Here is a 10,816-nt window from a genome sequence, read left to right as displayed (position 1 = left end):
AGGCTGTGAGTGCTGCGGGTTGCAATCCTGCAAAGGCAGGCTGCAGGCAGAGCGGGAGGAGGTGACGCGTGCTGAGCTGGCAGCTCGTGCCGGAGGGGACGGGGGCCTTTGCGAGACATTCTCCATGGGGGGCATGATGTCCTTGGAAGTAGGAACTCGAAGGGGCCTTTAAACTGCCTGTGGGCACTTTGTTTTCTGCCCTTTTCTCCTTTCCCCCTTCCACCTTTTGTCATTTCTTAGGCTGGCTCCACATGAGTCCCCTCTTCCCAACACGTCCCCTGTGGGGACAGCCCGTTTCAGAGGTTTGCCTGGCTCTCCTGCAAAGGTAGGGATGTGGGATGGAAAGACTCTTGGGCAGGATTTTCCCTGCCGAGGAAAGAGGTTTCCTTCCCTTTGGAGGCCCAGGAACTACCCCGTGGTGGCAGTTTTATAGGGAAATGGTGCCGATTATTGAGGGATCTGTGGAGCTGGAGATACATGAGCTCCCTGCAGCAGTGGGTGGCTGGGGGGGTGCTGGCAGGATGCTCTGGTGCTCTGGCTGCCCCCCCGGGAAGCTCCCGCTGCCCATGCAGTGTTGTGCTGGGGAGAGGGGTTTGGCTTTGCTGCTTTTCTTCTTCCTCATGTGCAGCCTAAATACCTTCTTAATTTCATCTCATTATTTCCTGCCTAAATAATTCCCGTTTCTCCTGGGGACCGAATTTAAACCTTTGATCTTCTCTGAGAAGTCTCACAGTCCTGATCACATCCTTTCTATTTAAATGAATCAAATGCCTTTTTGACTCATGATTTATAAATTTGCCCACAGAGGAGGAGAGGCAGCCCTGATATGCAACACCTCAAAATCACCCACCGTGTCTCTGGCCAGAGCCAGAGCACCCTGGGCTGATCCAGAGCACCTCCAGCCAGACCTCAGTGCGGAAGGACCTGCCTGCCTCCTCTGCCCGCTTCCCTGCCACATCTTGTCCCCCACTGCCTCCCTCCACCCTCCCGAAGCGGCGTTGCCTGGGCTCGGGCCCGGCCAGGGAATGGCCATCCCCAGGTCAGCAGAGGGTGAATGTGCTGGCGGTTGATGGATGCCGTCTCTGGGGAGGGGGACACAGCTGCTGTGCTGCACAGCCCTGGCCCCCTGTCTCTTGGGGGTATCGCTGACGAAGAGCGCAGCTGGAGGGATAGAGAAGAGCAGCCGGGTAGGTACCAGTGTCCTGGACACTGGCTCAGTGCTGGGATGTGCCACGACACTGAGGCCCACGGTGGAAAGGCTGGAGGACTTTTTGTGTTGCCAGAGACGGATGTGGGGAGGATGGAGGTATTGCTCCATTGTGCAGCAATGGAGAAGCTGGGGAGCACATTGTCCCCGAACCAGGGGGATGGTGGCTGGGAGGGCTGAGAGCTCCTGGCTGAGCCGGGGCCGTGGTTATGGATATACCCAGGAGAGGCTCCTGCCTCCTTGCTGTGGGTGTGTTGTACAAGGCACAGGGACAGGCCTCCTCTCCAAGCCCGTTATGAAAGCAGCTAATTAAGCTCTGCAGTGTCCCTGAGAGGTCAGTAGGAGATGTGCCAGTGTTGCAGCCATCTCCCAGATCCTGCACCAGAGCGGGAGCTTTGCACAGCCCCCGGGGGCAGGGAGGGCTGCCTTGCATCTCCTCAATGAAACGTACACGCTTACTCCTGGCGCTTGTGGGGTGACGTGGTGCCCAACGCCCCAGGACAGACACCCTCGTGTCCCTCACCTCAGCTGGGATCGGGATGGAGGGCTCCTGGCTGGAATGCCCCAGTGCTTCCACCAGCCCTCAGCATAGCTCCAGCGAGGCCGGGCAGTGGGGAGAGAGCCTGTACAAATATTATTGTTGTTGTTATTACCCATATAATATATGCAGGCACTTAATGACCTTGGCATGGGGCATTTCCTGGGGATTCATGACCAGTTGGCATTAATGGTCCTTAGCTGCACTTCGGGCCACCAGCTCCTCCCAGCTCGTCTTTAATCCACAGGAAGCATCTCAGGCATCGATCCTCATTGCTTAATTAATAAATGCAACTTGTCTCCCTGCCTAAGATTTAGAGATACTCACTACTTCTTTCCCCACTGCTTTGAAAGTGTCTTTTTAAGCACAGGTCCCTCACGCCAAGAGGCCCCCATGGGTTTTTGTTTCCTGACATTCGTCTGCTTGTGGGCTATGGCAGCAGGAAAGTCTTTTCTCTCCTGGGTCAGAGGGAAGGAACTGAACCGCTGCTGGGTTTGGGGGTTCTCCAGCTAATGTGGCACAGCACAAGGAGCACTTCTTTCCCACCGAACGCAAAGGCTTGATTACCTTCAGCCGACTGCATCCAAGAGCCAGGGCGAGAGGGAGTGTGAGCCAGCATGGAAGAACAGGGTGATTCTCCAAGGCCTTGGAAGGTTCTATAATAATCAATGGTTTTTGCCCATGAGTCACAATTCATCTCTACATTTCCTCAGGGGAGGTGGGATTTGCTTCCTTTAGTGCTCGCGACTGACGCTTTCCCAGGCTGAGCATCCCGCTGAGCCTGGGCACTCGCTGCAGGGATGCTGACCTGGCAGCCAACGTGGAGATGTGGCTGTGTTTAAATCCCATTCCCTATTTCTCTAGCCTTTGCCACTGGTTGGCTTTGTGCAGAGGGTGCTGCAGTATAAATCATGTTAATTCCTGAGGTGCTTTTCTGCAGTAAGTCTGAAATTCCCATTTTGGTTCGCTGGCTTGCCTGGCAAACTAAATTATTTTCATAGCCCCTTAAGGGCATATTGTCAGCCCAGACTTACTGCCGTTACACACCATATCTGAAACATTAATATCTCTTCTAAACATAGTGTATTGACAAGGTATCTGGTATAGTGTAAATCCTTGGGACATTTGATCCAGATCATTAAAACTGAGTGAAGGAAGGGAGGAATAGATCAAGTTACCTTGCCGCTCTTAATTCAAACAAGCAATGAATTATTCATTCCACTATTAATTCTACAGTCCTCCTGCTTTTTATTTATTTCTCTCTTTATTTATTTTTTTCCTCCCAGATAGACAGCTCTGAAAGGATGCTCGGACACCAGTGAGGGGAGATTTGCCTGCCGGAGGATGGGGTACGCAGGGGCAGGCTGCCTGGCAGTGCTGGCCGTGCTGTGTGGGGCTCTTGGGGACTCTCCCAGCAGAGGTAAGAGCCCAGTCCCAGCTCCCAATGGGGACCCTGGGGCTAATGGGCATCTGTGGTCCATGGGGAGGAGAGGGCCATTTGCAGATGCTGCAGTGGCTCTGGGGTGCGAGTGGGTCCCAGGTCTCAGCCCCTGCAAGGAGAATGGCTCGCCCAGGCCAGGGGAAAGGAGCTGGGATCCGCAGTCACCATACATGGCAGCAAGTGCAGGACACTGCTCCGTGCTTGATTTTCTGCGTCACGCTCATTTTACTGAAGACTGCAGGTAGGAGTTGTCCTGTTGCGATGTACAGGTGCTTTGCTGAACAGTTTGTTAACTTCTGGAGATGCACATGCCTATATAAATATATATATATATACATATATGTGTGAATGTATGTATGTATGTGTATGTTGCTGTGCATGTGATAAACCTCTCACCTTACCGGGATAAAACACCCCGCAGGACCCGGGGTAGGTTAGCAGACCACACAGAAGTCTGGGGGGCAGGGTAGGCCAGATCAGCCCAGCAGCTCAGCTAACGAGCAGTACCCCTCCACAAAAAGGGCAGGGCCTTTCTCACAAAAGGCCTGTGTCACAAATCAAACCCTATCACTGGCCCTGGTGTGGCTGTTCCTGAGGGGCAAGCGGCCGCCCCGCTGCCCGGTGCTGCCTGCTCACCCCCCCGCTGCCTGCACCCACCTGGGCTTCCCGGAACACCGCAAGGCTCCAAGCCTCCATCGGTCTGCCTGCCCTGTGGCTACTCGCTCCTCCCGCAGGCTCCCCTCTGATGTTTATTTCAATAACATCATTCCTTTAGTACCAGCTCCCTATTACTTTATTGCCTATCCACAATAATGAGCAAGGCGATTTTAAATCTGGCCAGCTTTGCTGCTTTTGGAAACACACCCCCTACACACACACACACACACACACACACACATTACCCATTTGCCGTGGTGCTGCATCACACGCATCCGCAGGAGCCCCCCCCCCGCCTTTGCTGGGAGGTCACCGCACCAGTGAGCGTGATGAAAAGCAATGCGCACTGGCTGACTATTGATTTGCGATATACTTGGCCCAGATTGATGGCAGTGAGTGCCCAGCCTTGCTTGGGAACCCACACATGTCTCTCGGGAGGCTACACAGGGTCTGCATCCCTCCCAGACATGATGTATGTGCCTGCTATATCAGCCCCTTCACCCCAACCCTAATCAGACCCAGGGGCAGGTGGCAGCTGCCCCCCCACCCCCCGCCTTATTTTATAATAACCAAGTGTCAGTATAAAGATTTCATTAGAAAATGGATCCCTACATGCATAACTCATTGTTAAGCACATCAAGCCCTTCACCCCTATTTCTCCCAGCTTCAATTCACCAGTACCACTGTTATATGGAGGAAGCATCATCAGCAGGAGGCACAAAACTGAAGGGCTGGGCAGCAGTGAGCCTGGAACTACTGAGCCTTTAAAATTCACGCCCTACTTTCTTTTTCCCAACCATAAATAGGTGGGGAAGCCGTGCTGTTGCTGGCAGGACCGTGCCGTGGTGCAGGGGTGGTGAGGGGAGAAGATGGCAGTGGAGGGATGAAAGGTGATGGAGGGGACACGTGTCCTCCAGGGAGAAGGGGTGGCCGAGCCCAGCGGAGGTCTGCAGGGTGCTGGTGTTTCGGTAGTGCTGGTGGTTGGATGGAGATGGTGCTGTGCACCCCATCTCCATCTTTTCAGGCTTTCCCTGGAAAGGGGACATCACATCCACCTCTGTGTCCCCCAGGCATCAAATGTGGGGGGGTGCTCTCAGCACCCTCTGGCAATTTCTCCAGCCCCAACTTCCCAGGGCGATACCCCTACGAGACAGAGTGCATGTGGCTGATCGTGGTGGCCGAGGGCTCCTCCGTCCTGCTCTCCTTCAGCCACTTCGAGCTGGAGTACCACGCCACCTGCGCCTATGACTACCTCCAGGTCTACAACGGGGCTGCCCGGGACCGAGGCAACCTCCTGGGCACCTTCTGTGGCCACAGCCCCCCACCACCCTTCTCTTCCGCCTGGCACGTCATGGCTGTCGTCTTCCGCTCAGACCGCCACGTGGCCAAGCACGGCTTCGCCGCCGCCTACCAGAAAGGTAGTGGGGTGGGATGGCAGTGGTGGAGCATCCGTCTGTCTGTCCTCCCCCACCATCCTCATCATCCATGCCTCCCCGCAGACGCCTGTGGTGGGCAGCTGACGGGGCTCTCCGGGGAGATCACCAGCCCCCGCTATCCTGAGAGCTACCCCAACGATGCCGAGTGCCGCTGGAGCATCGGGGGGGGCGGCGGTGGTGGCCCCCTCACCCTGGTGTTTGCTGACTTCCAGGTGGAGGGGGGTCAGGGCTGCAGCTTCGACTACGTGGCCCTTTTCGATGGGCCCACCACCTCCGCCCCCCGCCTGGGACACTACTGCGGCAGTGTCCGGCCACCCCGCACCATCTCTGCCACCCCGCACCTCCTCATCCTCTTCAAGTCAGACTTCAACATCGTTGGCAGGGGCTTCAAGGCCCATTTCTACTCGGGTGCGGGGGTCTTGGGGTGGAGGGGTGGTGGGAGGCTGTGGGGACGGGTCCCCTGGGGGGTGGTGGTGGTGGTGATGCTCTCCCTCCCATGGCAGCAAGAGGAGATGATAGCAGAAGGGAGCCCTTTGAGGAGAGCTCATGAGATGACAGTTGAAGTGTAAACAACCACACAGTGCAAATGGTGTCATTGTGGCTCTCCCAGGCCCTGGGTTGTCTTTCTCTTAAGCAAGAAATGCCCTTCTCTCTTGTTTATGCCATTCCCTGGGGATACGGGTTTTCCCTGTTTGCCCTTGTAGAACTTTGTCCACCTTGGGCATTGCCATCCCCCAAAACTGATGGGTGTCAATTGGCCAAATGCAAAGCTGGGGAGCAGTAAGGTGAAGGGCAGAGCATCCTTTAGCAATAAAACAGGTGGTCGCTGATCCACCAGCTTATCCACACCCAGGGGGCTTCAGGTTTCTTTCATTTTTTCCTTTCCCCTTTTTCACTGAGCAGGTGAGTGCCAGGAGGTGTTCACGGCCATCAAAGGGAATTTCTCCAGCCCTCAATACCCCAACTTCTACCCCAACAACCTCAAGTGCCAGTGGAGCATCCAGCTGCCCCCAGGCTACCGGGTCAAGGTTTTCTTCTTGGACATGGAGCTGGAAGGCCGGAGCAGCCTGACAGGCAGCTGTGACTATGATCACCTGGCCGCCTTCGATGGTGGCACTGAGAACATGTCCCTGCTGGGGCGGTGGTGTGGGCGGGAGAGCCTGGCACCTGTCACCTCCCGCAGCAACCAGCTGCTGCTGGTCCTCCACACCGACCGCAACACGGCCAAGAGGGGCTTCTCCGTGGCCTATGTGGGAGGTAAGATCTCACTTGGGTGCTCCTCAATGCTTTATTTCCATTGGAATATGTCCCAGACCGTGCAATTTTCAGAAGGACAGCATGGTGAAGATACCTGGCTGCAGGAGCATGTGGCTTCTTAGGGATGGGGTGGAGAAGATGCAGTGGGTGAGCTCCATCTCTCACAGAGTGCGAGAAGCACGTGCTCCACTTTGTGTTTATTATTCAGGACATGCTTTCCAGCTTCTCCTCCCCACATCTCCGCCACTGCCATGCTCCTGCTCCTCTCTCAGGGCCTGAAGGAGAGAAAACCCAGGGGGTTTTTAGGGGATCAAAGCCCCAGGGGAGGTGACCACCTCAGGCATCACAACCCTGTTCCCTGCTCCCCAGGGTGCTCCAGCTCCATCGGCACGCAGCTGAGCAGGCAGACAAACCATGTCCTCTCCTCCACTGGCAGCAGCACCAGAGGGGAAGGACCCCTGGGCCATGGCATTCCCAAATCCACCCAGCCAGCCCTGCCTGGCACCTCCCTGCTGGTGGCATGCCCCATGTCCCAGCCAGTGCATCTGCAGCTGGTGGGAGGAGTGGTGTGTAACCTTCCTCATGTAGTTGCCAACCTTCGCACCTCAAAAGCCGATAAATTTATGGTGTTCGTTGTGTTTCAAGACAATTACATCTGAGCTGACCTGTGTGTCAGGGATGATTCAGTCAGGGGCAGCCTTGCCGGTAGGCTGGAGCTGGAGCAGGGCTGCTGGACCGGCAGCACAGGAGCTGTGGGTGGCTGGCTCTGGGATTACAAGGTTTTATCCCTCAGCAGAAAAATCATTCTTCATTTCCAGTGTAGCAGAAGGGATGTGGGGATATGTGGCTCTAGGAGTAGGAGATAGGATGGAGTTTTGTCCTGAGCCTCTGCATCCTCTGGAGGGAGAGATGTCATACCGGACATCTAGTAGGGCTTTACCGTGCACATCAGATGCCCGGCAATCATAGCAGGCAGTCTTAGCTTTATGGAGGGAGGCTCGGTGCTTTTGTCCTCCCCCAACATGCATCCAGCAGTGTCTACAGGGAGGGATGCAAGAGCCTCAGGCTGCTGGGAGAAGTCACGTCCCCCTCTGTGACAGCGCTTCCCCCGGCTCTTCAGCTAGCATCCCATCTATCTGCCTGGAAGTTCCTCTGTTGGGGATGTGCCAAGGCACAGCCTGCGTGGCACATCCAACCTCTAGCACCCTGCCGGGAGAGCGTCTGCTCTCACCAGGAGGCACCAGCCTCTCCCCGCCGTCAGCTTCCTCAGGAGCCCTCGGTGGCAAAGGGGCACCTCAGCCTCCACGTCCATGGCTCTTCAGCCATGCAGATATTTTTCTTTCAAGCCCATGAAAGGGCATGGCTTGGGCTGGGCCTGGATGATTTATGGCCATTTGAAGGAAAACCTTCATGCCAGGAGAGAGGATCCATTTTCTCCTCCTCTTGATCTAATGCACTTTAGTTATTTGGTAAATCTTCTAATGGGTTTATAATGCACTAAGTGAAGCAAAGTGACACTATTTTTTCGTATTGATTTTATTGCATCTTACCAGTTTCATAAGGCAAAGATTCAGAGGAAGCTGGAATAATTCAATAATTCATACTGTCCAAGTGGCTGGTTCAAGCTGAGTGAGGATTAACTTTAAAGAGGGGGGCATTTTTCCTCCCTGCTGCTTTCCCTGTGTGGATGCTTTCTGCACCCAGAGGGGTCAAATACAGTGCCAGAGGGAGAGTGATGGAGACGGGCTGTGTTCACCACTGCCTCGCTTATCTTCTCAGCATCATGGGCAGCTCAACAGCAGCTCCCTCTGTGCACTGTTCACACACTCCCCATCAAAAACAACATTCTGGAGAAGGAGACAGAGGGCTGATGATGCCTGGGACAGGACCTGGGCTGGGCCACCCCCTGGGAGGATGCCCTGGGGCCAGTGACCTGGTCCACTCTTCCCCAGGGACCACATGACAGCAGAGCAGCTCCATCGCTCCAGGGCGGGCAGGCATGGGGTACCCCCAAGATGTGTTTCCTCCATTTCATCGCTGTAAGAGTGTCTCTTGCAGGGGTGTCATAGCGCGCGGGGGAGCTCTGTGCCCACGGCAAGCCATCAGCAAAACTCTCGTGATTTAATCCTGGGCAGCACCTCAAATGTTTCACTGGCTTTGCAATGATGGAGAGTGGCTGCTCTCACAGAGTAAATCCTCCCTTGCTTATGGCAGTGATGGCATGATGGTGTTGCCTGTAATGGCACTTCTTCACCCTGAGGGTGGTGAGGCACTGGAACAGGATGCCTAAGGAAGTTGTGGATGCTCCATCCCTGGAAGTGCTCAAGGCCAGGCTGGATGGAGCCTTGAGCATGGAGTCTGTGGGAGGTGTCCCTGCCATGGCAGAGGGTTGGAACTAGATGATCTTTGAGGTCCCTTCCAACCCAAACCGTTCTATGATTCTGTGATTGGGTGTCACTTGGAGAGCTGGGAAGGAGAATGAAGCTCGAGAGGGTTGTTGGTGGGGTCTCTCCCCAGAGCAGAAAGCAGGGCAGTGCCTGGGAGCCAACTGTGTCTGACCTTGGCATGGGACAGGGCTAAAATATTGATCTATAAAATAACGCTTTCTGCATTTTGGGTGTAGCTCTTTTTTTCCCTGAAAATTTACCTCATTACATGAGTCCTGTGGCAGCAAGGCCAGCTTCTGCAAGATGCACAGCAAAGTCACGAGGCCAATATCCCCACTAGTCCTGGTGATGTTGGTTGCCTGCTTTGTGTGTGATGGGGACAGCAAGCTTTGAAAATGGTTGTGACTCTGCACTGAGCTACTGCAGTCGCTGCAGCCTGAGGAAATCCCCTCCCGATGGACCTTCACACGTGCACCTTGTTTTCTGTCCTGACAGTCGTGCCTATGAACGTCAGCTGCACCCGGACGGACTTCCACATCCAGATCCCCATGCAGTCCCTGGCCCGGCTGGAGAGGAATAGGATTTACTTGGGGACCCCCTCCTGTGCAGCCCAGGTGGTTGGTGGGAGCTTTAAAATACACACCAGGTTCGACACCTGTGGTGCCGAATCCCAGGTAAGCGGTCAGCAAGCCTTCCTTTAAAGCAAGCTGAATAGATGGTTAGCCACGTGCCAGTCGTACCAGCAGCAGAGAACTCTCAGTCCCTCTCCCATCTTCCCAGGTCTGATTTGTGGCCAACTGCCCTCCAAAGACCTGTGAAAATGAGCTGCACAAAGCCCGATGAGTCACGATCCTTGTCTTGCAGAAACGCAACAGCACGTCCGTTATTGTCAGCACCCTCTACATCGACTTTTCAGCAGGCGAGGAGGAGGACATCCACCAGTATGAGGTGCAGTGTGAGCCAAAAAGGAAGGAAGCCTCGGTGACCCTCATCGCTGGCCCTGACCCGTCCAGGGTCAGCCAGGCAGAGAACCTGGTTGATACCCAGCAGCGGGAGAGGGAAACAATGGACATTAATGAAATCAAGAGCCAGGACACCAGCGACATCGTCTTCATCAGCATCTGCATCCTGGCTGGGCTCCTCATGGTCATTGCAGTGGTGGGGCTGGTGCTTCTGTAGGATGCTGCTCACAGATCTCCAGGGCTTGCAATGGAAACACATTCTAAAACCCACTCTCACCCCAGGCTGAGCACTAACACAGCTGCTCAGATGAAGCTCCCAGGTCCTGAAACAGAGCCTGAACCCAACCTCCACCTCCTCCCAGTGCCTGAAAAATCTGGGCAATAGGCAGCCGTTTCCCTACCCAATTTCTTTTCCTCTGTCTCAATCTGTCCATTTGGCTCGGGAATGCAATTCTTGCGCTTCCTAACTCTTCCCGCACCTGCTTCAATTTGTTTTCCCTCTGGTGCTGCTGCTTTCAGGAAAGTAACATTGTTTGCCGATGGCTGCAAATCATCCTGTCAGTTATTTCTAGCTGAATTCTTGAAGGTACAATCCATCCCCAAATACAGCGATATTCCCAACAAATATTCTCCACGTTCCCGCCTGTGCTCGTGGGGGTACTGTAGAGCTGTGTTATAGGTAACTCCACTTAGCAAATATAGGTGTAGCTCATGTAGATTCTTCTGGGTGGTGTTTCTGGACATCCGTGGGCAATGTGATGAGACACATTTGCTGGATGCCCTGGAGCTCCTTGTTTGATCTTTGCATGTCGTCTAACCCACCCATTGCTCACAGGACTCACCTGAGAGCTTCAGCCACCAGCGGCTGGAGGGAATGAGAACGATCTCTCTTCTCTTTGTTTTCCCCCTTTCCAGCGTGCCCAGGTGTCCA

The 10,816-nt window shown here is 54.7% G+C and overlaps 1 protein-coding gene across 1 annotated transcript; it reads left to right on the top strand.

Annotated features, from left to right (window-relative positions):
- Positions 1 to 3,083: 3,083 nt before the first annotated feature.
- CDCP2 (CUB domain containing protein 2) lies at positions 3,084 to 10,535 on the top strand. The gene is made up of 6 exons (XM_009952861.2): positions 3,084 to 3,165; positions 4,914 to 5,261; positions 5,343 to 5,687; positions 6,183 to 6,536; positions 9,419 to 9,597; positions 9,788 to 10,535. Exons 1-6 carry the CDS (start codon positions 3,090 to 3,092, stop codon positions 10,100 to 10,102), a joined length of 1,617 nt encoding a protein of 538 aa, XP_009951163.1. The 5' UTR covers positions 3,084 to 3,089; the 3' UTR covers positions 10,103 to 10,535.
- The last annotated feature ends 281 nt before the right edge of the window (positions 10,536 to 10,816 follow it).

Source organism: Leptosomus discolor, chromosome 3, assembly GCF_034619465.1.
Source record: "Leptosomus discolor isolate bLepDis1 chromosome 3, bLepDis1.hap2, whole genome shotgun sequence".
NCBI lineage: Eukaryota > Metazoa > Chordata > Aves > Leptosomiformes > Leptosomidae > Leptosomus > Leptosomus discolor.
This window is presented reverse-complemented; position numbering and strand designations above follow the sequence as displayed.

Bases quoted from the DNA above. Each gene is read 5' to 3' on its own strand.
- CDCP2 (XM_009952861.2), top strand. From the start codon at position 3,090: ATGGGGTACGCAGGGGCAGGCTGCCTGGCAGTGCTGGCCGTGCTGTGT. The intron at 5,262-5,342 runs GTAGTGGGGTGG...GCCTCCCCGCAG, and splicing joins CGCCGCCGCCTACCAGAAAG to ACGCCTGTGGTGGGCAGCTG. The intron at 9,598-9,787 runs GTAAGCGGTCAG...CTTGTCTTGCAG, and splicing joins CCTGTGGTGCCGAATCCCAG to AAACGCAACAGCACGTCCGT.